The sequence below is a fragment of the Chaetodon auriga genome, chromosome 13, assembly GCF_051107435.1.
Source record: "Chaetodon auriga isolate fChaAug3 chromosome 13, fChaAug3.hap1, whole genome shotgun sequence".
Lineage (NCBI taxonomy): Eukaryota > Metazoa > Chordata > Actinopteri > Chaetodontiformes > Chaetodontidae > Chaetodon > Chaetodon auriga.
Window position 1 is genome coordinate 12,431,353 of NC_135086.1, and position 26,684 is coordinate 12,458,036.

The 26,684-nt window shown below is 40.9% G+C and overlaps 2 protein-coding genes across 2 annotated transcripts; both read right to left on the reverse strand.

Annotated features, from left to right (window-relative positions):
• Nucleotides 1-429: 429 nt before the first annotated feature.
• On the reverse strand, nt 430-4,371 carry cd302 (CD302 molecule). The gene is made up of 6 exons (XM_076746811.1): nt 4,200-4,371; nt 3,135-3,260; nt 2,917-3,027; nt 2,404-2,586; nt 2,224-2,244; nt 430-2,119 (listed from the first exon to the last, which is right to left on the reverse strand). Exons 1-6 carry the CDS (start codon nt 4,291-4,293, stop codon nt 1,917-1,919), a joined length of 738 nt encoding a protein of 245 aa, XP_076602926.1. The 5' UTR covers nt 4,294-4,371; the 3' UTR covers nt 430-1,916.
• Nucleotides 4,372-6,952: 2,581 nt separating this feature from the next.
• On the reverse strand, nt 6,953-25,139 carry rbms1b (RNA binding motif, single stranded interacting protein 1b). Its single transcript, XM_076746810.1, has 13 exons — nt 24,800-25,139; nt 20,471-20,649; nt 18,165-18,223; nt 16,949-17,040; nt 12,990-13,147; nt 12,011-12,090; nt 11,364-11,479; nt 10,924-10,973; nt 10,739-10,826; nt 10,418-10,468; nt 9,697-9,807; nt 9,473-9,553; nt 6,953-9,364 (listed from the first exon to the last, which is right to left on the reverse strand). Exons 1-13 carry the CDS (start codon nt 24,848-24,850, stop codon nt 9,293-9,295), a joined length of 1,188 nt encoding a protein of 395 aa, XP_076602925.1. The 5' UTR covers nt 24,851-25,139; the 3' UTR covers nt 6,953-9,292.
• Nucleotides 25,140-26,684: the final 1,545 nt, after the last annotated feature.

The following is a 26,684-nucleotide window of genomic DNA, read 5'->3' on the forward strand; positions in this document are numbered from 1 at the left end:
AAATAGACGTGCATGAATGGGAAGAAAAAAAAAGAGATTTCCTGCTGATTTCTCTCAGTTCTGTTTCATCCCGGCCCACGCTGGGATGTCAACAGAGCCACTGGACATGTGGAGGGAGTGACACTCTTCAGATGACAGTGATTTAGATATCCTCTCTGAACTAATTAGACTCTATCCCCAATTTTGGTGTCCTAATTTATCCTTTTCTCCTCAATTATGCATTGACATATATATCAAACAGGAATGCTCTATGTAGATCACACAGAATAGAGAGAAATCATTTTTTTCCTCAGCTTGCAAGTTTTTGACACTGCTGGACAGCCCGAGGCCGAGAGGCAGCATATTACTGGCAGCACACTACGAGAAATACTTCTTGTTCCTGCCTAACGGAGCTTTCTGCTCAGATCAGTTCAATAAAAACAAAAGCACTTCTTATAGTCAAACATATTTTCTTTATTATGAAAAATGCATGAGGGCTCAGATTTTGCCAAATCAACCATAAATATTACACAAAAGCATCCATGCTGTTGAAAGTGTATGACAGTATTAAGAGGGTTTATTTGCACAATGTAATTGTTAGCATTCTGCAATGCAAACATCACAAATCTTGATTGTCTTTAATGTCACAGGAGCTCGTATTTCCATCACCAACATCTTGACCACTCTGCAGAGACTGCAGCAAGGACACACACAAAAAAATACACAATGAATCTTTTGACCTGGTAAAAAGTACATAAAGGGCAGATGAACTGTGAGTGTTGGCTATTTTCATTACAGCCACCTTGAAAATATCCTGGAATGAATGAAGGCTTCAAGTTTAATCTGTGTCATGATCTTGAACAAATGTTGGCTTTACTGGCCATATTTTGGCTAGTCTCACACCTTCTGTCAGAAAAACTGACAGAATGCAGGGAGATCGGTTAGGACGGCTTTCCATTTCAACATACCTGCAACAGAATCGCCTTCACAGGCTGTGCAGATCTACTTCATTTAATGAGTGGGGTAACACGGTAATTGCTCATACTCTATCTATTTACATGTGGCCTTCATAGCCTGTGATTGGACAATTCCCGTGTCTTTGAATACTGCTTAAAAGGGACACTCCACTGACTTTACACATATTAAAAAGGTCAGTTTGCTCTTCATGGCTGTATATTAATTTCTACTGTGGCTCTGGAGGGCTTCTAAAATCTAAGAGAATAACTCTTGATGACGGTCAGGGATAGTTACACATTTGTAACAGAATGCCTGTGTTACAAACTGGGGGTGTGAAACATTAACCAGGCAGGCAGTGTCTAATGGAGACATGTGATTGGTTGCATTATGTGAAATACAGAATCTCTGCAGAGTCTCTGCTGCACCAACTGACTGTTCTTATTTCAGTCTCCCTCTTGTTTGTTCATGGGAATGCAATGCTAAATCGCAGGAGTAGCCCTGTAAGAGAACATGTCTGTCTGCTCTGGAAAAGTACATTCATTTAATCTTTCAATAAGCAAGAGTACGTTACTTTTAATACGCAAGAGAGAAATGATGAGCGCAAAAGAAAAGCATAGTGTCTGATAATACACTGACGTTACATCAAATCACCGATGCCATGCAGACCACGCTACGGTTGCTGATGTAAATGCACCAATCTGAAACATGTACAGCTGATTCTTTGTTAGTACTCATGACAAAAAAGCAGTAGTGAGATTTAGGTTTATGTGCCACAGTGAGAAGTGAGTGTCAGAGTAAGCCTGGTGTCAGTCATTTACAATCTCACTACAGTATTCTGAATCACGGCATTGATGCATGTTAATCCAAAACCTCCGTTAACTGTTTCTGTTTGTTTTTAGGGTGGACTTATCGTTGCATGAACCCCCCACCCGGTGAGGAGGGCCTGATGCTTCCTACTGCGGAAGAGAGAGAAAGTTCTCCTATGGCACACTGTCAGTCTCCTCAGCCTCCACCAGGCAGGACCGGTCCGTTTCCATGACTCGGAACGGAGGGTGGTACTCGAACGCCGTGAAGATACTGGAGCCAGGACTGTGCTTCTGGTGCAGGAACCAAACAACTGCAGAGACTCCCACGATAGCCACCACGCTGAGAATGACCAGGGCGGACAGCAGCGCGCTGGGCTCTGACGAGGACAAGTAACAATGCAAGGAAGGTCACTACCATAAACACAAAATCACAGAGGAACAAGTAAAGAAACGGTGAAAAGAGGCTCAAAGGTGAACTTACTCGGCTTAGCTTCCTCTGCCTCTGGAAAAAAAAGAAAAAAAAAAAAAAAACACAGTGAGGTCAGTGGAAAACAATCCCAACCATTTTTCTGAACTCACATTAAACCAAAAGCCTTTCAAAAAACTCTGGAAGACATTTGGACTTAGGTGTTGCAAAAAAAAAAACAACCTTTAATCTTACTCTGATCTGTCTCGCAGACCACTCCATTCTCCACGTCATCCAGGCAGCTGACATTTTCCCACTTCCCTGTGTTGCTGTGCAGAGCCACACATGTATCCAAAGGCACAAGGTCGGATGGAGAAGAGCCGTCCTCCCAGTTAGTGAATTGCAAGGGGTCTTCACCGAGCCACCTCATTTCATCATCTGTCAAGACACACAAAGCAGTACTCAGCAGGTGTGCAAAACACTCCCACAGGTAACGTTAGCCACGTAACGGTGGAATTACTTCAGGTATGTTACAGCACATATAATGTTCAGATATTTAATATATCAACATAATATTCACAATACTGAAGTTGAAATTTAGTTTCTGGTGGCTTAGCTTCCCTGACGATGCCTTCAATGACTGCTTCAGAAAAACAGGATTTCATGAATTTGTTCAAGAATTCCTAAAAGTGCTCATAAGGAATCAGATTTTATCTTATGGAAGTTATCCAGCATGTATTCACAGTCCTCTGGTCACATGGTACTTACTGTTTGTGTCATAATACATTCCCAGCCACACGTTGACAATGCCTTTCCACACCGCTGGGCTATATTTAATGACAAAGTCATTCTCCTCGGCACTCTGGACGGTCAAAAGCTCTAGAAAAAACAGCAATGTACGAAAACAGGATCACACACACTGAGAATACAGTCCTACTGTCATTTGGTCTTGGAGAAAATATTTGAAAATAAAATGTCTCAGGTACCAAATCCTTGGCAGAGGGTTTTTGCTCTCTGAAAAGTGTAGGATTTGATTTTGTCTTCTTCTCCGTGGACAAAGTGGTAACATCTGTCCTGAAACGGCACCCAGGTGCGTCCGTCTGCAGGGCAGTCTGAGGAAAATCATGGGACAAAAGATTTGACACCTGACCGATGATTCAGAAGCTCCAGGAAAAAAAACCCCCCCACCAAACTAACATAACCAGATCGCCATTTTAATATGCTAGGACAACTTTGTACCATGTTTGAATGCCTGTGAAAACAATCCTTTAACCCCCCATCAGACTGTACAGTTGAAACTACGTCAGTTTCAGCTTGTGACCGCTGTTCCTCTTTATCAGAGCAGTTTGGAAAATGGGGACATGACTTTCTGGACTGTTCTCTGGATAGTTTGTTGAGCGCCGCACCTGTTGTTTAAAATCTGATTATTTTCCTATGGAGCTCTGTTGACTAAGGTTGCTTTAAACAACTCACATATCTGTCATATTTATCTTAGTTTATGAGACATCTGAACGGTGTTTTACGTGGTAATAACAACCAGTACGTTTCTAATTAATGACAAGATTAGCTCGATATGCTGTGTCAAAAATCTAGTTCACATACAGGGACTTCGGACATGTTCGCTGCATCTTCAAGGCGAAATCTTGGGAATGCTGTCCTCCTGTGGACCAGGCCTCAGGGGAAAAACACGGATTTTAATGTTTCATTTGCGTGTTTCGCAACAAAGGCAAAAACACTGCTTTGAACTTACGTGTACGAACTGTTTGGGATTGTTCAAAAGTTCGGCTGCCACACACCAAACAACAGTGTCGACATTCAGGAAAGTTGGTTTGGTAACAGTGACACATGAATACTTGTAGTCAAAATCTACTGGCACAGCTTATCGACAGAAAGCCTGCACTAAACAAACACAACAGCAAAGAACACAGAGTTAAGGGCACTTCATGTAGCGCAGGCCTACGCAATGCTAAAAACAACCACAGCTATGCCCGCGACTGACAGAGAAGAGAGAGCGGCTAGTTCACAGCGAAGATTCAGTTTTTAAGTCTTACCTCCCGTCAGACTGAGCTGCAGCTGCGTACACAGCACAAACACACAGCACAACACGGAGCGAGGACAGAGCTTTCTGCTCAGGGACTCCATCATGGCGAGGACACGCGAAATCACGCAGCTCCTACACTACTTTTCTGACTGTTGCACGACTCAACTGTCCGCGGCAACGTGAGCGAGATCCCACCCACACACTACACACGCGTGCGCGCGCGCACGTACACGCTCAAACACGCACGTGCGTACACACGTACAGAGCGCGCACAGGCAGGGGACACAACATTCATTTCCACCAAAACTGATTTTTTACAATAAGTCAATACATGTTGTTACTGTTTGGAGATAACAGCCAGCAACAACAGCAAAAAAAGAGCAATTTGGACCCTATTATCTGCCAGTGTATCACAAAAACCGAGCACGTGGACAGGTTGTGTAAATTCAGGCCAGTGTTGGGGAAAAGCTTCTTCGGCAATTCAACCTTTGTGTGCAAACAGTTATCCTCAAGGATCAGCGAATGTTGCATTCAGGGACCTCTAGGTGGTGCTGTGTGCGCAGTGTTCACCAGAGCGAACTGGGTTTCAGGATTCGGCAGATGTTGGATTACGTTGACGTGTTTTGTTTGGTTTGGTTTTGTTTTGTTTTCACTAGATTCCATCTTCTACCCTGCGACTGTTACTTACAATAGTAGATTTAGTGTGAAGGTTCCACCTCATATAGCCATCGCTGTGATATGTGTGAGACTCGTTGGTGTCTTTAAATGCCAGAAGAACATTTGAACTCTTAAATCAATTTACCCTTTAAGTTCTTTATTTTTATATGCAGAACAGTTACAGTCAAGCAGTCAGTGGCAACGTCATGCTGCCTCCACCAATGCTCAAACAGTATGTATAAAAGAAAATCACACAGAGCATATATCACAGCATATATACATACAATAAAATAATAAAATAAAATAAAATAAAATATGTATAATTTAGCCTTTTCAGCCTTTACAGCTGTACACTTCATGGGTTTTATTAAGACACACATCAGCTTTGTCTCTGTGTTCCCTCAGAACAGTGGTGGAAAGTAACTAAGTACATTTACTTGAGTACTGTACTTTTTCTTTATATGAGTATTTTCATTTCATGCTTCGCTACTTCTGCTCATCCTAAATAACAGTAAAGTGAATCATTTTGATGTCTGACTATTGGTCATAAAAAAAGAAGCTGTTTGATGATATTTACTTTTACTTCAGTAGTTTTCTTCAATGCAGGACTTTTACCTGTAACTGAGTATTGTCACAGTGTGGTATTTGCATTGTCACTCAAGTGAAGGATCTGAATACTTCCTCCCCCACTGCTACAGAAACACGTATAACAGCATTCTGTTTAAAGGCTCCTGTTACATTGATCACATATGATTAGTCACTGGTCAGCTGATTCATTGGCAGTAATTAACCAATCAAAAACATTATCTGGTTCCAGCTCCTCAAATGTAAGGATTCACTGCTTCTCTCTGCTCTGTTGAAAACTGAATTAGAAGTCAAGTTAGACTGAAGGAGACTATGAAACACACATTTAACCAATTTATGTGACTTTATACACTAAATGATTAATCAATTAATTGGAAAAACAATTGCTAAATTAACTGGTAGTTAAAATAAGCGTGTTTTGTAGCACTTAACATACTGCATTACTATAAAATGGCATCATAATTATTATGATCTGAAGTGTTTCTATTATTCTGTATTATGTAACAGGAAAAACTCAAGAGTAACATTTTCAGTGGTTGTGTTTATCGCTCCCTGTATCTATCAATAAGTCTGTCAGTGTCCGTCTGGTCCGATAAATAGTGCTGTTACAACAAAACAGTGCTGCCTGAATATTCAGTCAGTATGGTTTGTAGGTCACTTTTAGGACGTCGGTGTACAGGAAAAAGCAGTTCCCTCATTAGGCATCTAGGCTGCTTCCTACCTGAGCAGGTGAGGGAGGGGACAGCAGAGAGCTTCAGGGGTGGGGTGGTTGTTGTTCGGTGGGGGCAACGGGGTTTCAACTCCACTGCCTGCAGGCGCAGGTGGCACAAACACAGACAGCTGGAGCGTGAGTTTTGCTCCTCGTCTGGAGCTGGTGGCTCCCCGTAGGGTGGCACAACACCCTGCAGGATACCGTGGGGACCCATCTGCCATGGCAAGGCCTGCTCACAGACTCCCCCATACACCCACCCTATGCCATACCTCCTGATACACATAACTCACCCCGCCCAGGCCATTAATGTTGTCAATAATACCATGTGACCGTGTTGATGTCCTTATCGGGTCCTCGCCCTGTGGGTTGAAGCCATTCACAAATACTGGTGGACCAGTTCAACAGAGCTACAGTGCAACTATTTTACTTTATATTTTGCTGATGATGCATGTAGTGGAGTATGTTCAGTGTAGTATTAGCAGTTTTACTCAGGTAAAGGATCAGAATACTTAGGGCAAGACATTATTTTCAAGCTGTCTCAAGAAAAACTTTTAATGAACTCATGCATGTTTTCCATTTTCTGATGCAGCAAGGTTCCTTATCAAACATAAATTGATTTCTTACCTTTGATGCTGCAGCCGAGCTCCAGTAACAGCCATCATCAGATGAATTTTTTTTGTTCAGCTATTTAAAAACTGGCAGACAACACAAAAGACATTTTTTCGTAGTTCCACCATTAACCAATGCAAGGTAAGCAACTGCCTCTCCAGGATGAAGAACACCAATAAAGACCAGACTCACAACAGATTAAAAGTTGAAAATTTTTATTCAAAAATGTCAAAGAAATGAAAAGAATAAACCTTAGGCAACAATCTACTGAAAAAAAAAAGTCTTTGGCTTTAACAAACACTACAAAACAAAAATACAGAGGAAAGATTCCTTAAACTGTACATACAAGCTACCACTGGCAATTGTGTGGCACGTGTAAAAAAAATAAAAACACACACTTTCATATAGCTCTATGAAAATCTCTTATTTCCTCAAGCTGTCTGTACAAAACTCTTCATAAATTAGAACTTTTTCATATAACTTAATGACTGTTCAACATGGTGGTTACTTATATGAGCAATTTTCATATGATGCACCTCTGCAACTCTTGACCCAGATACTATGGCACTTGGTTCAGACACCACTAGCAGCATGAACCCCACAAAACAGTATTACTTCTCAGTCTCTGGCATTACACAGAAATCTCAAGTATAATCATGGCGGCCCTTTACATTACCCGAGCTAAATACAGAGGAAATGCTGCTGTGAGTTTTGTCCAGACCCAAGACAAAGCAACAAACATGTTTGTTTCTTGGAGCGCAGATCCAGCAAACACAATGCTTTGTTGTCATTGTTGGTCTCAGATCAGCCTCTGGGATCTATTGCCATAAAAGCAGCGGCTTGTTCCAAACTGTGAAACTGACTGTGTGAACATGAGTAGAAACACGTTGTTGCCCTCCACCCTAATGATTACAATAACACATCATTGAAAAAAAAAAAAAAAAAAAAACCTGTAAGGAAACAGCTGTATGCAGCCAGCTCCTGAGCGTGGCATTTGGTCTGGAAGGGCGGGCTGGACCTGCTAACCCGACCTAGTACAGAGGAGAAAGAAAACTCTGAGGTAGATAACTGGTCTGACTGACCACCAGGTCGAATCACAGGCTTATTGGAGGACACCATGATCAAAAAGCCTGCTTTAATCCACTATCATCGAAAAAATAATGATATTATTTTCTTTAGTGCGATCATCAGATTGCTAGCGAAGCACTGTCCTTTCACTGCTTTTTGACTGAATCTTTACTAAAATGTTGCTTTTTTCTGTAAGTATGAAATTCATCTGTGGCACTTGTTGGATCCAGGCCTTCCTTCATGCTTGTGTGTGTGTGTCCGTCCTGTACTTACATCTACTAATGAACAGCTGAATGTACATACACAAAAAAAAGGCACACTGTCCAAACTGCAATCGAGTTTGCAGAGTCACTTATGTCCTGGTTAAAGAGACGAATGATGCTGTTTCCTCAGTGTACTAGCTCACAATCTTTGGTGACGTAAACTACAACTGAAAGTGCCAGGTTTGTTTGTTTCCTATCAAAGAGTGAGGTGCAATAAAATACACGTAATCATCTCATTTACTCTCCAACTCACTGAACTAAGTTCTATTACAAGGCTTTGATGAGTTCTTTTTTTGCACAATCATAAGTCTATGTTTTCCTGTTAGTTTTTTTTTTCCAAATAAAAGTGAAAAAGACACACCCCATCAAAATAACAATTAACATCACCCAGAAAGACAAAAAACACGACCGACTTCTCATTCCCCCACCCCACCAAGTTCAATTTCGGCTATCCTACAAGACCAAGTAATCAAAAAGGCAAGATTCAAAAAGTGATCTTTCAGCAGAATTTCTAACACATTCCAACATCCAGAAACATGTAAGGTCTTCTTACTAAATAAATATTCTTCTACGTCTACTTCTCTATCAGGTCTGGGAGGGGAAAAGCAATAACACAGATTTCATGAAACTACATTGCTCATTTCCAAGGCAATAGCTCCCAACGCTGTCCGCTTATTGCCGCTCTCTGTGGTGGTATGTACAACTACTGTATCAAAACTGTGAAGGCAAATTTGAATCAGACAGCAAGATCAATCTAAAGTACTAAGAGAAATCACTTTACAAGAAAACAACACTTAACACTTCACCATGGCAACACTCACACAGCAAGCACAAAAACATCATTTGCAAAATGTCTGGCTGAAAAAAACCTTCAGAAAAAAAAAAAAAGGAAATCTGGAAATATTAACAAAAGACATATTTACTATCATGCACTTTGAACAACCAGTCACATGATTCTTTCTTGTATCCTGCGGCAATCCTTGGTAAAAAATAAACGTTTTCTAGTATGAAAATAAAACTTTTTCAAAACTTTCTTTTAAATATATTTTGAATCACTTGTTGAACTCAGATATTCTCTCTGAAAATGATACCAAAAATAGTCTCACTTTAACATTTGCAGAACCTGTGCAAAACAGTGAAAAGATCCTCAGCATCCATTGCATTCACAGACAGGATTGTTTCAGCTGTTGTCCAAATGTTACCTCCACACTACTTGGATTGTTGGTAGGAATACGGGGAATGATTGCCGGATGAGTCCACTTGTGACTGCGCACCATTTTCCTGGAAGAGGGCGGAAAATCAGTCTTTGCCACGGCCGCCTTGTCAACAATGAGCTATTCTTTTAAACAAAGATGTTTTCCACATCTGCGATGATGTTAATGCACGTACCTCTACAGGAACAGCTGATGTCTGCATGTGTGCATACTGTGGGATGTATGCTCCTTGCATAGCTGTGTTGGCAGCCATGAACTGCACAATGACGGAGAGAGAAATAGTCATACATAGAGCATGCTCATCATCTATTCGTCTAATTTAACGAAGCACCTTTTAACACTTAAGAGTCAAATAAGCACGTGTGGACTAATTTCTGATCCCATGCAGCGTTCTCTCACCGTTCCTGCACTGCCCAGAGAGAGGTGACTCATCTGCTGTGTCAGAGGGGCCATCATAGAAGTCGGTTGTAGTGACATAGACGGGTCCATAGAGGGCGATATCACTGTACCCTGGAAGAAAAGTGTGAACAGACGAGAGGAATGTATGCAGTCGGTGCATGTACGCAGTGGAGAAAAATATTCCTGCAAAAACATATTGAACGGAGACAGTCTCAAAAAGGATGCAGAATACCTGGGATGTAAATGTATAATGAGATTAGGATTTAGTAGGATTGGATTTTAGGCAAAGAGAAACTGAGTAACCTTAGACTTCACATCTAATGCTCACAGCAGAAGGTGAATAGTCACTTGTTGAGCAAGTTGTCTATAAGCATCTTGGCTGGCCTGACGCATCTAGCAGTGTTTTCTCATCTTTGCTGGCTCATTTTCAAAGCAAGAAAGGACTCTTCGCTCTCAATTCAAACCCATCTGTTGTAAAATATTCGGCATCTGTCATCAGATACACAGCCTTACATAGCCTCCCCAAAGCAGTCGTTTTTACATTCCTATACAAACACTTTAGGACTGTAAATCCTCAAGGATCAGTGGCACCTTATGTGTAACTACTACTCTCCCATATTGTGTGTCTGTTTACAGAAAAATGTTTCAGTTCTGTTACGTCCACAGAGGGGGAAAAAGAGAAAAAGGAGAGAGAGAGAGTTGTGGTGAAAGAAGTTCTTACTGGGTGCTGCATGATGTAGGGCTGATGAGGCACCCAGGACGGGTTCTGCACCTAAAACATCACACAAACAAACTGTAAACACAGTGACACTGAACAGCTGCTATTTCCAGAGATCACATGCTACTGTGGTTTGCACAGCAACAAGCATGAATGGCCATTGCGCCCTTTGTCACATATTTAACCTCCAAAACCCCAAAGGACAAGTTCCTGATTAGAAATGCTCAGTTGTACACAGAAATGCTAAATTACTATGTACAAAACTGTCTTGTTGTATGACAGTATCAAAGCTACATGCTCATCATTGAAGAGAAGGATTAAAACCTGGTATGTTGAAACTGGAGACATATATGGAGACATAGACGTTTGGGCAATCATCCTGTTTGAGATACTGTATGCTGGTGGGAAAAATCTGTGGACACAGAATAAAGCGTATTTTAATAAAATAAAATAACTACAGTGAAATATATATTGAGCACCGTGCAGTCTAATCTGCTGTTGTAGCTTACCCGTTTTGCATAGCAGCTGCACTGGGGTCATAAGTGAGTGTCATTCCAGCCTGGGAGCAAAACAAGGCACAGGTTTGGCAACTAAACTGAAGCACGTCATACCAAGGCTTAACCAACACATCATCATCATACAGAAACTCTACTGTGTAACCGTTGTGTACAAAGCTGAAGGGAGGTGCTCTTGACTACACAAGACTATAAAATAAACAGCCCACAAGCAACATTACAACTAAATAAAAAGAGCAATAGATATGATGTAATGGATTCTGTTAAATGACTCTTCAGCAAGATGAGAGAACAAAGAAGTCACTCTGAAGTGCCTCTGCTTATGAACGTCTATCTGGTACACTAGCTGTGCACCTGAAATGTGTGCTTTATTTTTCCTATCTGGTCATGGATAATTGGTTCCCACCACTCACTCCACCCTGGGCACCACTTACCAGTCTTGAGTCACCGTCCCTTCCCCAACCCCGACCATTCTGGACAAATTTGTTCTGACTCTGTCTCTTTTTTTGTCCGCCATCAGCAAACTTGCACAGCAAGGGTTCAGGTGGAGCTAAAGAGAGAGAAGTGGCGAGAGAATAAAAGAAAAGGTTTGTCTTAAACAAACACTGTCACACACGCACACACAGTGCTGTCTGTCATTGCTTGCTATAAAGTCATTCACTCCCTGAAGCTTGGGAGTGCACATTTTCTGGCCAGCCTGGGAACACAGACATCTAATTTAGCAGCTGTGGGGCTGTAATCCCCTCCCTTCCCTAAAGGAGGCAAGGCCAGAAGAGACTATTTCAGTCTAATAATCCAATTAAAAAGCTTAAAGAGGGAGTGGAAGCCACACAGAGCAGCTCCCTCTCTCTCGTTTTCTTTGTCTGTGCTCTGCCACTTAGGCTTGAGTGTGTATGAGCTCTTTACCAGCAGACTCTGTGACTCCTGATGGACACTGTATGCATTCTGGTCATTACAAGGCAAATCCTGTCATTTTCTTTCGCATATTCTATTAATGGCATGCTGGTTAAATCAGATCATTTTACACTGAGTTTCTGCAGCGAGTGCCTATGAACGTGAGATAATTATATGTATGTTTTACCTGGAACACCTGCAGGTGTCTTAATAAACTTTCCATTGAAGTGAGAGATGACTGCATCACATTTTTCAGTCGACTCCATCCTGAAGTTATAAAAGACACAAAGAGCATAACTACATGAGTGGTAACTGCAGTACAAAAGGGTGAGCAGGTACTTTCCAAGACCTGCTTCCTTTCTGGGTGGGTGGAAGGGGTGGTTCAACATAAAAGATTGCAAGCACAATGTGTACATATGTGTGGATTCAACTTGTATAGTTGGCACCATTTGGGCCACACAGGTCTATTCATGCATACTCACACACACACACACACACACACAATCATTGCTACGGTGCATTATAATATTTTTGTTTTGGCAGACATAACCCTGACCTTGCCTGGCAGGTATTTCAGTAGACGTCAGGTTGTGCAAGTACGACAGGCGGAAGCCAGCATCACGACTATAATTAAATGGCTCAGTCATTGTGAAAGTATTTTCTAAAGGAGTTTCTATTTGTCCACACATGAAGTGTCGCTCCCTCTGCCTTGTGATCAACAACGTAGCTATGTGTTTTTAGGTGTTAATTTTAGAAATGTTGTGCTTTGAGCTGCATGAGGACTTTCATGATGAGAAATCAGCAAAACCCTATTCATTATCATTGTTAGCTGGTAGCATTAATAGCCTGGATCTCAATTGTTTAGCACTGTTTGCGTTACCATACCTCAAAATAAACACCACGCTCCCTACAGTTTGTTGCCTTCCCTGACATCACTTCCATGCTACTGGTCCTGTTCCAATTTTCTGCTGTTCAGGGGTCTCTTTTGATTATGAAGCGTCATCTCAGTTGGATACCATTTATCTAATTTAATCATACCAATGCGTCATATTTGGCATAGTTTAGATTTACTAATGTTGAAATGCTAAATGTAGCAGCAGTAAAAAAACAGTTAGCATTGTTCCAGGACCATGAGTCACTCACAATAACTTGCACAAGGATCTCACCTTGCAAAGCCCACTCCTCTGCTACCTCCGCTCGAGTCCCTCAAGATGCGCGTGGATATGACCTGGCCAAAGTGTTTCAACATGTTCTCCAGTTCCTGCTCATCCATGGACAAAGGCAAGTTGGAGATGTATAAGTTTGTCGGGTCTTGTTCTTGTTGCTGTATGGTGAAAAAAGGAGAGAGAGAAAGCCAGAGGTAATGAAATTACACTGTAGGAAAACACAAAAACATTCCTTTACCAGCGTGTAAACTAGAAGGATGAAGAGGAGAGGGAAGCAGAAGTTTCCTTGCAATTCCATATGATTTATCCCTAAACATTTAATAGACTTCTACTATGGAACTCAGTAATGGGGTTATCATGTGTCTGCTTATCTCTGCTTCTTCCTGTCTGTCTCTGTTGGGGGGTTTTAGGTAGTCAACGGTCACTATGAGCAGTGATAAATAGAGATTTGCATGCAGCCCACGCTGGCTTAAGGCTCACATCAGCTGATTTCTTGCTGTATTTTAATAGCATCAGCAGAAACATAAGACATGGCTACGAGTCCCAGAGGAGCAGCCTCTCATCATTAATATTCATCAGCGCTGTGCTGTTCAGAGTCAGCTACAGGGACAGGCTGAATTACTAAAAGTAATGCACTGACAGAAAAATCAACATTTCAGAATTAGAGGACGATAAATGAGCCACAGCCTGCACTGCAACAAAACGCAGGGAAGGTGAACAGTCTTTGGTGGCAGAGGCGAGCGTTTATACTGTGTGTGTCACCAAAATCATTACGTTAATAACAGGATGCTGATTTCTTTTTTGCTGTTACACATCATTTGATCAGAACTTTATACAAGAAGTCTTTATTGTCGCATACTATCTATTCCAGAAGAAATCATACTTGTTATTAAAAGACGGTTTGAAGGTGAGGTGATTGCAACTCTACCACTCTGGCTGTCATTACTTGAGAGAAATGTGGAAAAGCTCAGAGGAATGCAGGGACAGAAATATGGCGGTGAGATGAGACTACTGTTTGTGCTTTGAGTGGGTCAACACCCATCAGTCAGTCATTAACTGTGACTAACGCATGCAGATGAAGGGAGGTGCGGCTGATGGAGGAGTGTTACTCTTTGCTTTGCTACAGAGACAGGGAGAATAAAATGCTGTAAAAATGATGTGATCTATTGAAAACATGCTGTTACTTGACCATTTGACTAAAGGACTGAAATTCTGATTTAGGATGCAAAAAGCAACTCCTAAGATATGTATAAAATATCTATGCTTTTAACCTTTACTTAACCAGGGTATATTAGGTTAGTATGTATGCATTTTTAGGAACAACCTACTACACATTCACACCTGGTAGGTGCCTAGTACAGCCTTACAGTCTTATCTGTGCAGTTCCATTGGAGCAGTTGGGACATTAAGTGTCTTCCTCAAGGGAACTACAGTGGTGGTAATAAGTGATGGGCATGTGCTGTTCTTTCACTTCCCCCACCCACATTTAGCCCGCCAATCCAGGGATTGTACTGTGACTTTCTGGTCACGACAAACAATATAAAACAATGCTGTTCCTCTATAAATTTCATCCACACAGCTAAACAATGACAGACAATTTGGCCTGTAATAATAACATCTTATACAAATGTGCATTAGGTGAATCCCTTGTATGTATACAGAGAAAGGGATGCACATAATCAAGTAATCAAGTATCACAAGACACTCATTGAATTAACATGTGATAAAAAAAAAAAAGAAGGGAAACTCTTATCTGGCTACTTCCCACCACAATCCATTGAAATAATAATGAGAGAAATCCCATTGAAGGGTGTCTGAGCAGATAAAAAAAAAGGAAAAACAGGAAAAGGGACCTTTGTCAGAGAGTCCATTAAGCCCATACAAGCTTCAGCAATAGTGAGAATAAAGCTGGAGTGAAAGGCTCACACTTTATAATGGCATTTACCTTCCACAATACAAAGATTAAACTTTGGCATGCCCCTCGAAGCTGCTCTATTTTAATTAAAAAAGTAAAATGGGTGCATGGAGGCATGTCAAGAAGCTCCACAGATCCCCAGACAGGGAAATGAGGCCAAGGGTTCTTGCTCAGTGCTGTATGGGAACTAATTTCCCCAAACTGGCTCCTGTTACCATAACAACACACAATTATTTACTTCCTTTTCTAATGTTAGTGAGAGTAGATGCCTTAAGTAATACAGTCCTAATTTAAACCCCTTCATTTGAAAATTGCCTAAATATAGTAATGAAATAAAGATCTGTAGTGTTTTGAAACCTTGAACAGGCTGTCCGTACATGTAACACTGGGCACCAATAACGTGAACAACTGAACAATTTCTTGAACTTGACAATCTGCTATAATAGTTTCAACTTGTCTGGTGAAGAGAGGGAATTTGTCTGCAATGTTTTGTAATGTTTTAAACATATTCGCAACATGAAGCCTCATTTGTGCATGTTCATTTCAGAGAGGATTAAGGCCAGGCCTGACTGGCAAGAACATCACTGTCAGTTCTGTGATTTTGGGCTATCTGCTTCCATTTCAGACTTGTGGGAAAAAAAATCTGAAATACACATTTAGGTGTTTATTTACAGTATCACCCATAGCCTGAACCTGGCTTTATCCGATGTTCAGATTTCTGTTGTGGAATTGTATGCAAATTAGTGCATATTTATATATCATTTGCAAATTTGAACACGACATTTTAGAAAACTTTTAATACAAAAAAATACTTAAGGTAAGAAATCAAGTGGGGAAGTTTCATGGTGATATCTGTGTTACATTTTTTACTCTATTGCCCTGTAGTGTCTTGCCTTATGTCAAATACGGCTACGTCAACCTGCTGTCAGCAACACCAATCACTACACCCTTTGGTCTAACTATTGGTGCCAGTCACATCTGACACCCTCCTGATGCCTGCCTGGGAGCTGTTGGCTACCAGATTAACTTTGGGAGTCATCAGTGATGTATATGCTTTCAGCAGACACGTTATACACCATATATGAACACATCAGCAAATTACCAAATACATTTAATCACTAAGAGCCAGATTTGCTGAGAAAATGGTGCAGCACAAATGTGACCTGTATTAACAGTGCATGAACACTACTTTTAATTTGCAATCCGAGTCCAACAGACTCCATGGAAAATGAAAAGAAAAGAGATGAGACAAGAGAATAAGACAAATAAGAAAGGGAGAAAAAGATGGAGTGCGGAGTGCAGCAGATGGAGGGTGGAGATGCTGTTGATACAGCAAATGTCTCACTAGAATACTACAGCTAAATGCAGTCAAGTGCTCACTGTGAATGGCTTGTAAAAAGAAAGAAGTAACTAACACTGTGACTTCACAGTTCATTAAACCTCAAGATCAAATTCAAGATTAATGAAAACAAAGCACAACAGCCTATTCACCTTTTGTTTGCTGCTACACAATGACCTGATAATGTGTTAATTAATAATTATTGCAAATTGTGAGACTGTGTGAAATCCAGGAGAATACATAATCAGAATGTGTTAACATATCTTCACTTATTATTTGTGCAGACCTCAATTAGGGACAGAGCTGCACTTTGCAAACACGCACACTGATGCAGCTTGCAAGATGCAACAACCTGGTGCACATGCATCACATTTACTCCTGAAAATGGACGCAACTATCAGTATATGTGGTGCTAAATTGTGCAAATGCCTAAAATAAATAAAGTCCCACACATGCATACACAAATACACACTGTTTTCAACACAAGCATCCTTCATGATTCAGTTAAGTGATCTCTGAGTCACCGTGCGCTCTACAGACAAAGTGTTGGGGAGCATTCACCCTGCAGTCAACGATTCCAGTCCTGCTTTTTAATACCACAAAGATTAGGTTTAAGTTGCCTGACCAGCCAGATGGAGGAGAAATGGTGTTACTGGGTGACTTGTATGGATGTGATATCAGCATTAGACTGTAATGAATCCTCACCTTTGCCATCTGAGCTTGGACACCAGTGGTCTTGAGGGCAGCCACAGCTTTCTGAGCTGCAGCAGGGCTGTCAAAGTCCACAAAGCCGTATCCTGAGGAGACGAGCGGTGCAGTTAGGACAATACTCTGTAGCCAGCACACATAATGGCTGAGCCTCCGTATTATGTGGACTGACCCATGCTTTGTGTGGTCATTAGTAGTTATACATATATATTACTATAACAAAGCTTTACACACAGCATAATACTATGGGATTTTATGGTATACATGAATACACTTCTGCATTATATAAGCCAGTCTGTATTTATGGCTGTTTTTGTGTGTGTGTATGCGTGTGTGCGTGTGGAAATAGAGGCAGAAAAGCGCTGAGGATGCAGATACCAGTATGATGTTCATGGCTCAGGTCAGCTCTTTGTCCTCGGGGGTACAAACAGGGTGAACCTATGGTCCCTAACTCCTACCGCAGCTGCTATATTTAACCTATTCAAGCTAAATTATGGTGAATGTGTCAGGCCTCTTTCAGCTGAGAAATGGGTCACATTGGAACTAAAAGTTTAATGTGAATCCTTCTTATCTATTATGGATATGTTCCTGATCATTGTGAAGTGAGTAAGAAAAACAATGGCTTTAAAGTATTTTGTGAAAGTTTCTCAAGGTTATTGCTAAAGCCACCTCTGGCTTCTATTTAAAATTCAGCCAGAGCTTTACAAGGTCTTTAACGGTGTCCCCTTTCACAGGGAGCCTTCGATTAACTGGCATCTGTATAATCCAGAGGAGAGTGACAAAGCATTCTCTTAATCCCATCAGCACTGGAGAGAATCACTAAGTCCCTCTTTAGTTGGGCAGGCAGTCCACTAGAACTGGACCAAGCCCAACACTGTCACTCAGCAGGAAGAGGAGGAGTCAGCCACTTCTTCCCAGGAACCACCCACAGCAGTGACACACCAACAGACAAGGCTTAAAATAACATGAGCTGGGAGGCAGCTTTAAGCAGCCTGGCTGTCTGTTTCCTGACTTGCCCAGTTCGTCTGAGAGACAACTGCATAGGTGCTGAATGACTGAATGTTTTGTTAAAATTCACACATTGGATGTCTACCAATTGTGGAGAACATGCAGACATGATATTTTCTCTACCAGCGAGGTGTTGAAAATCCTGCAGGGCAGTTCACGAGATAAAAGAGGGCGGTGTTGGAAAGAGAAAAACAACTTCACACACCTTTACATTTGTTTGTAGTCTTGTCCAGGATGGCCTTTGTTGATACAATTTTGCCATACCTAGGGGAGGAGCAGAGAGGCGAGGCATTGTTAAGTTGGATTATGCTACCAGACGGAGCCAGTTATAAAACACACAGAGCGGGAGGGTTGAGCAACAATCTATGACATCACCCTAAAAATATGAGAAACAGGAAGTGGTTTCCATGGGGTGCTGAAAACCCCCACCATGTGAGTGCAAAGCCAAATAGTCCCTTTTTCTTCAGCCACACTAAACTTTATATAGAGTCAGTGGATAAAATCTCTCTCTTAGGAGAAGGCACTTGGACATTTGGGATTATCAAAGACTTTTTTACACGGAGGGCGACTTCTAACACATAATTACTGTTTTAATCTTGTATTTAAGAACACTGGTATTCTGTATACATTTTTAATGGCACAATGTTGTCACAGATGGCAACTTTTCTTCATTCACAGATGCTTGCACATATGTGCAAACCACTGCCTCACAAAACACGGAGATTGTGACATTCAGAAGTCAGGTCTGGTTCATGTTGTTGCCATGGTTTCAACAGAACAGTCATGGTACGCAAGCAGAAAGGAAAGTGCTGATGGTAACATCTGAGAGTACCACGTTACTTCAGTGTCATTTCTTAAAAAGCACTTTGATGCGGGGGCAGTTAAAAAACTGACAGCATTGAGGTGAAACAGTAAAAAGTCTAAAAAGCTTCTTTTACTTGTTTTTACTGTGCGTTTTATTGGTGCTGATTATTTAAAAAATATTGTTTTTATAGACATTTAGGTAACTGTCTCATCAAGATAAAAGAGGTATATAAAAAAATCTTGACAGCAAAATTGGGATGATCAGGGCTAGGGAAGAATAAAGAAGACCACCTCTGGAGCTCTCCTCACAATTGGTTTGATAGTGTCCGGGTGCAAAGTTCTTCATTATTAATTAATTTAATTCGTTTATTGTACAGTTTTCAATCTGTATAATGGTTTATATTCTGAGGAGTTTCTATACTGAATGACGTGCAGAAGAAAACCTTAAAAATTTAGAGTAATGTATTCTAAGTAGGCTTCTGTACAAATTAATTTCTTTCAATGTGTATTTTCCACATACCAACTCCAGTGGACACACTCAGTCCATAGGTATCCTGTTAAAACTGACCTATATAATGTACAGTGACAGTGACACAAGGCACAATGTACCGTGCAGTCATCCAGGAGGATATTTTAGCAAGGGATTAGGCTAAATGCTAAACTGGGTGAAAGAGCATGACCTTTTGACCTTTCCTTCATCTGAACTCTAATCTCAAATCATGTGCAGCTACAGTGTGTTTGCACTTAAAGTATCATCAAAATGTAGCACATTTACTTGTATCTGTACATGTAGTTGCTTAGCACTATGTGTACATGTACACCCTTAGCTGTAGGGTTATTAAGTGCGATCCTGGAAGACATTTCCCATGTGAAATCCTGATTTAAACGCAAAAAGGAAACATCCTCATAGTAAAGAAGTTTGGCTTTTGGGTTATTGTTTTTTTATCCATCTAAATCTTTAATAAAAAGGTGCATGTCACTGCTGAGGCCAATTTCAATATACCATATATTTATAAACAGCCTAAGAATGCACTGGCAGCTTTGTGTTTTTAAGTCAGTATCACACTGTCAAGATGGGGCCTCAGAAAAAAAAATCTAATTAAATCTATAAGGCACCAGGGTGGTCTCTCTGCTTGGCAAATATAAAGCACACAAAGAGAGCAGTGGATGAGCCCACTGCTGACACAGTATCTCTCCTTTATGCACACACATGATATATGAAATCTCTGCGGCTGTCTTCATCTGCGCTCTGTCCTTGTCTGGGCTTCAAGAGCATTTTTCATGTTATATTTAAATTAAGCCTTAAATGCTACCATATTTGTTATAATCCCAGAAATACACATACAGTATGAATCCATGCCATCAGAGTCTCACCACTCTCTCTGCATGGTTCAAAACTATTCTGTTCATTATAAAAACCGGTTAAATCTTAAATCCTCTCTTGGAAGATGTTTAAACAGACCTGTAGGGCTTAATTTATCATTCAAAGTCAGTTTATCAGAAAGGAAGGAAATGAACGATAACAATAAATTACAACAGAGACAAAACGATATCTATTTTCTCCCCTTTCAATACAACAAGAAATAGACAATATTATGTCAAAAAGTGGCTGCCACTGCAAACTGAAACTAGACTCTAAAACCGAGTTGGCCAAAAATCAATAGCTGATCAATAGCAGATGATGAAGAGAGGAAGTGGGGTACTCACGGCTGGCAGAGCTTGACCAGGTCATGGTCTGTGGTTGAAGGGGACAGGCCTCGGATGTAGAGGTTGGTTTTGCTGAGCTGGTCCCAGCCTGCAGTGCTACTGCTGCTGCTGTTGTTGGTGCTGCTGTTAGTGCTCGGGCTGGGTGGAGCCATGGGGTGTGACGATGGGGCAACAAGTGGCTGGAATAGGCAGGCAAACACAGAAAAATGAGGTTGAATTCAAGCTCAGGCTGGGTGAGAATGAAATAATTATCGTCCCTCCATTTAACTGTATTGTGCCAAATTTGACCATATCAAGGTATGAAAGTAGCTCAAAGTTCTGATGTCTAAATGAATGATAACCTGACTACATGGCTGGATGTGTAGTTACTCTTTAAGCAGGCAGTAGAATCAAGTTGTAAACACATTACTGACATATTATCACCTTAAAAAGTTGATGTAGCAATGCTCTTAGCAAACAGTTGCTTATTTACATATTAAGCAGACACAGTAACATTAGCATGCATGTGTCTGGCGACCGGATGAACAGAAGCCCAGTATTCACTCTCTTTTAGCTCTGTTTTGCTCTCTACCAACTCCTGAAGGAAATTTCTAGTGCTTTAAGTGTAAAAGGCTCAACCTGTTACACAGCAGCTAGGTGCTAACTGTGTCCGTCTGCTGACTGATACAGGCAGTGTAAAGTCGGAATTTACAGCTTGTTGTACAGCTGAAAACAACTGGCTGCTGCATCTGGAAGTGATACTGATGAGAGTGGTGAGAGTAGACCAACCAAAACAATGAATGAAATGATCCTGAAAAAATGCAAAGAGCTGAGGGGAGAGCTCTGCATGTGCGTCATCTTTCTGTCCGTTCTTCATTTAACAGTAATGAGAAATGGGTCACTCTTAGTAAGCCTAAGTCAGGACAAACAACAACTTGCAAACAAAATGTCTGCACTTTTTTAAAAAAGGAGGGAAATACAAAAGAGATAAACATGACTCTGTGCATGATTTCATATAAATAAATGAATAGTTTGGCTTCAGCATGTCTTCGATTTCCTGACAAAATATCAATACTAATATTAATGTTTAGTGAGCTGTATCACAATATGATGACTGACTATTTTGCATGAAAAGCCTGCATAAAAATTCAGTCCAAGAAAAGCCTTCATATATGCCACATAATAGAGGGAAAAGAAGATACACTGTCTGGACACTCCATCATTAGTGTCATGTGGGTTTAAGTCCAGGATGAGGATTAATGTTTTACAGAGCAGTGATCCCCATCTGCAGAACTACATCCATCACACCTTCACAGTCAGCACAATCAGCATCCACAGGGGCTTGTAGCTCTGACATCAGTGTCACACTGATACCACAGAGCCTCGAGGTGTCGAATAAGCTATTTGCAGATCAACATCAACTATTGTCTGTGGTTAGCGCCAGACTCTTAATCATAGCACTCATATTAATGAGTAGTTTTATTTATATGTTCAGAATGGTTTGAGAGACCATGTGGCTTTTTCCCTATTAGTCAAGAAAAACAATTGCTAAGAAATTACTCATTTTTGCTCTGAGATATGATATAAAATGCAATCGCACAGCAATTTTCACAGAATATTCAGCTTGGGTGTATTTTCTAAGTCTAACTAGTGCTTCTAATAGCAGCAGAGGGTCTGTCCATCTGAGGGCAAGGGGGAAAAAAAAGGGAAAATCCTACAGTGATTGAGCAACTTTGTGCTTTGTGTTTACAAGATACAGATGTCCAAGTCTGAGAGAGCTGTCCCCTTCAGGGATTTGTCTTCTTCTTTACTATCTGACACTGATTATCCCCCCACCCCCTGACTGAGGAATCACAAGCTGAGAGGAAGCTGATGGAATCTGAAGCATGAAGTGGTGACAGGATTGAGCAACCCAAGTCTGGACTTCAGCCTGGAGGACCTTCTCTTGTGACCGACTGGTTGAACGGCTCACACAAGGTTGACTCACTGTATTCCAACTCCATCAACCAGTTACTTCTTCTATTTAGCAAAGTCTCCTAAGGTTTCTTAATTTAATAGTTATTATCAGGAAACACAGATTAGACCACAGGCAGGCCAGAAACTTAATAAATATCATAGGCTGTAAAAAACATGGACGTAGTCTCTGTGACGTCACCCATAGGTTTTTTTTTGAAGAGCCACTGTGAAGCTCAGTGACAGTGGCTCTGGCTGTCGCCATCTTGGCAGCGTCTGACTGCCAAACCCCTGGCTAATTCAAAAACAAGGAAAGAGGTGGAGCGTGGGTGGAGCTGAGGTGGGCCAAATGAGGCGTGGTTGCTGAAACCTAGCTACTAGCTGTGATTCAAAGTGGCCATGCCCATAATCATGTACAACTTTAAAGCCTTAATATAATTTTAACAAATGAAATATCACCCTCATACAGCCGTCATGAACGGGGAAATTAGCTGTAGAGACCAAAACCATTTTTTTGTACCAAGCTGAAAACATTTATTTCTGCTCTCAAGTTGGACATCTTAATATGGGGGTCTATGGGGATTGACTCGCTTTAGGAGCCGGGCTCAAGTGACCAACTGAGGAACTGCAGTTCTGCGTTGGCTCCATTTTTCAGCCCTGAAAGTTGCTGCTTGCTTAACATTAACAACCAAATGTTCTATTCAGTGCAACTTGCTCTTTACATTATGCTGATTAAAACTCAATTTTGCACCAAATGTAAAAAACTTCTGTTGTAATAAAGTAATAGCGGCAGATACGGCGTCACAATAATAGTTCAATCATCTGACATTGCACCTCCCTTAACACGGAGAGTGTACTTCTCAGTCTTCACAATGTCTAAGTCTGCAATTACATCTTATTTGCCAGCATCGCAAAAGAGTGATTCAGAAAAAAAAGAAAAGAATGGTAAATGTTGAATACTGAAACACACCCTGAAAAAAATGTAAAGGTCAGATTATTCTTTGTTTACTCAAGTTGGGTGGTTCAGGCACGAATGTCACGTAGATGTACATTTTATATCAATATCTTTATAATGTTAGCAACTAGAACAAAAACAGTAATAACCTGAACTGTAGGTATGGAGATGAGAAAAACAAACACAACCAACCACTGGGAAAACACCAGGGTAGAGATAAAAGCTTTTAGGTCTAAATAGATTTAATGTTCGTTTGTTTTGTATTTAACTTTTAAGTGTTTGCAGTCACTGTCATCACAGTATGAAATGCACGTGTGAGCTGCAAATCGGTTAAATAACATGTCAAACAATGATTGCTACCACACTAATGCACATGCATTATATACATTCCAGTGATAGTTTATAACATATGTACCAACGCACAAACCAAGCCTTTAAAGCCAATCCCTGCCACAAAGCCCCAAACTCCCTTTTCAGAGTCTGGGCTCCAGGTGAGTGCAAACTTCCCTTTTCTGCGGCACTGAAAGGGAATTTTGTTTTCATGCATCTACTCAGATGCAGGACCGTGAGAGACCGTGATGGGGAGAGGACGGCATCTTATCAGGCAGCTCCAGACCGGCAGAGCCTGTCATATCCGAGCTGGAAATACGCAAGGCTTCCAGTAACAGGCCTCGCCCATGGAGCTCTAGCCACAGGATAACAGCATGAGCACGACAGAGTAAATATGCTTATTTAAATCTTTTGGCTAAAGGGCGTTTATTATTTTTTTTTAATCTATATGTAACTGGGACAAAGTGACTGCATCAGTGGACAATTAGTCACCCGTACTGTATAAGTCTGCACACAAGAGAGAAACCTGATATGGCAAGCAAATAGGCTGCATGAAGTACATTTTAGGGAGTGTACTCCAAATATTTAAAGTAACCTATGTCTTCTACCACTGAGAGTGAGGTTTGCTAAAGTAGAAGCCAACCAAAATGAACAGTGGTCCAAACTAATACTGTGGGAACTGCAAACTTACTTTAAAGTGTCCAATGCCAGCTCGTGTGTACTTCCCCCTTGTAATCCAAAATATCTAATAAATTATGCAAATAGGGGAGGTTAGCCCACAGTTTTGCTATGTGGCCAGTAAAACCATTACATCAGCTGAAGTCACAGGCCTGTATCTCTCCACAGTATCGGACCTGGACCACAGCCCAGCAGCAGGTATTCTCATTATGCAAACAGCAAGTGGCCTGTGTGAATCCTACAGGAGCACAACGCTGCCATTTCAAAGCAGACAAGTAGCCTAAAGTAAGTTTTCTCTGTTAGAGCGTCGACTGTACACAACTTTATTTAAACTGAGCTGCTGTCAAATTGACCCTTTTTTGCGACTTCCACGGAGTCAGCTTTGTGGACATTATGTCTTAAGGCTGGTCGTTGATAAATATTAGCATATTTACCTGTTTGCGATACGGAGTCCTTAGTGGGTTTCCAGTATTAGCAAAAATCATCCTCAGTTCGAATGGGGAGGGTAGTTTTTCAGTTAAGCTACAATTTTCGAGCGGAATACATCAAACTCCTCGTTTAAGTAGGGAATTATTTGACATGAATATCCTCCTTACGCCGTTAACTGACACAAAAATAGGATTCTATACATATTAGCTGTGTACATATCCTTATTGACGTCGACTATCCGGCAACAGAAACCTCCGTAAATTGTCCCAACTTCGATTGCCCAGCCCCGTTTGTTTGACTGGCTTCATTGATTTGCAGTCAGCGCTGCGCAGGACGGACGCTGCTACGGTGGGAGAAACCATTCTTCCCTTTGGTGTGGGGGTGTAGTTTTACACTGTTCTTAAAGTACATAATAATTTGCGACTAATTACTCTGATAAAGATTTGAAAACAAAATTTTTCAAAAGCAAAAAACATTCGGTTATTTACAATTATCTGCACCGTCCTTCTTATCTGAAAACATAATGTAAAACTACTCCTTCCCCCTTTGTTGTTGTTCGTATATTAAATGATGCATACCAAACATTCCACCGTGCGGCTGGTCCTGGATGTGATATTCTGACAAGTTTCAGTGTATTATTGCGTTTAACTCACAAGATACGGAGCATATAACCAGAAGAAGTGAAAAGTAAGTACAATCAAGCAATTTACCTGTTCTGAATGCGAGCCCCAAAATAAATGACCGTTATCAATTGGGGTGATTAATATGGAAACGCTGTTATTCAAACGCATCCGTTTCCTGTTCATTTAAAATGACATGTGATTTAAAAAACACATCAAAAACTGAAACTGACTACAGTTTAGGTCACACTAAATAGCCATAAAACACTGTGCCTTACTCTCTCTCTCTCTCTCTCTCTCTCTCTCTCTCTCTCTCTCTCTCTCTCTGTAACATCAAGAGATAGACATTTGGTTCACAGTTGAAGTGATGGATCAGCCAACCCAAATTCCAAAACAACACATTTGCTAAATTAAATGAATAGTATGAACTCATGCAGACACTTCAGATTTTATTAATTTATTTTTAAGCCAGCCTACCCTGCAAATTCTGCCACCTCCTCAATATAATGGCCATATTATTATCTTTTCTTTTTCACACGGGGGTTGCAACAAAAATTTCATTGACATGGCTATGCTCAATGACAATAAAAGCAATCTTGAATCTCTTGAATGAATGAATGCAATTTCACTTGTGGCACAATTAGTTTGAATTCATTAGAGATAACGGGAAAGAAATGCATGCTGTAATTTCTAGTTTTTACCAACAAGAGTTCTAGAAAATTCTGAAAGCTGTTGCACTGAAAATTATCCAGAAGAGATCTCAGCAGTAGACACTGCAATACCTCTGAAAATAAAACTGGAACTATGTGTATGGTGAGAAACCACAGGAGGACAATGGGAAATTATGCTTTCAATTATTTAAATGAACTGATCCTTGAAGGATTAGGTTTAACAGTAGGGTAAAATGTTGTTGAAAGAGGTGCCTTCTATTGTGGATTGTGCGCAGCAGGACCCTCTTAATGGGAGTGACGGCTGGGTGTGGTGGTGGTGGTGGTGGTGGTGGTGTGTGTGTGTGTGTGTGTGTGTGTGTGTGTGTGTGTGTGTGTGTGCTGGGGGGGAGGTCTTTATTGGAGCTTGTAAGAGGGGCAGCTTGAGCTATAAATCAAAGGCAATCTACCCACCACTGTCACCTGCTGATTGGAAAACCAACACTGGTGGCAGAAAATGTGACTTAATGGCGACCTTCAGTAAGGTACGAGCACCGTGGTATAACCATGTCCTGTTCTGCCATTAGTCTCCCTAAACAGTCTAGTCTTCCTGATTTTAGTTG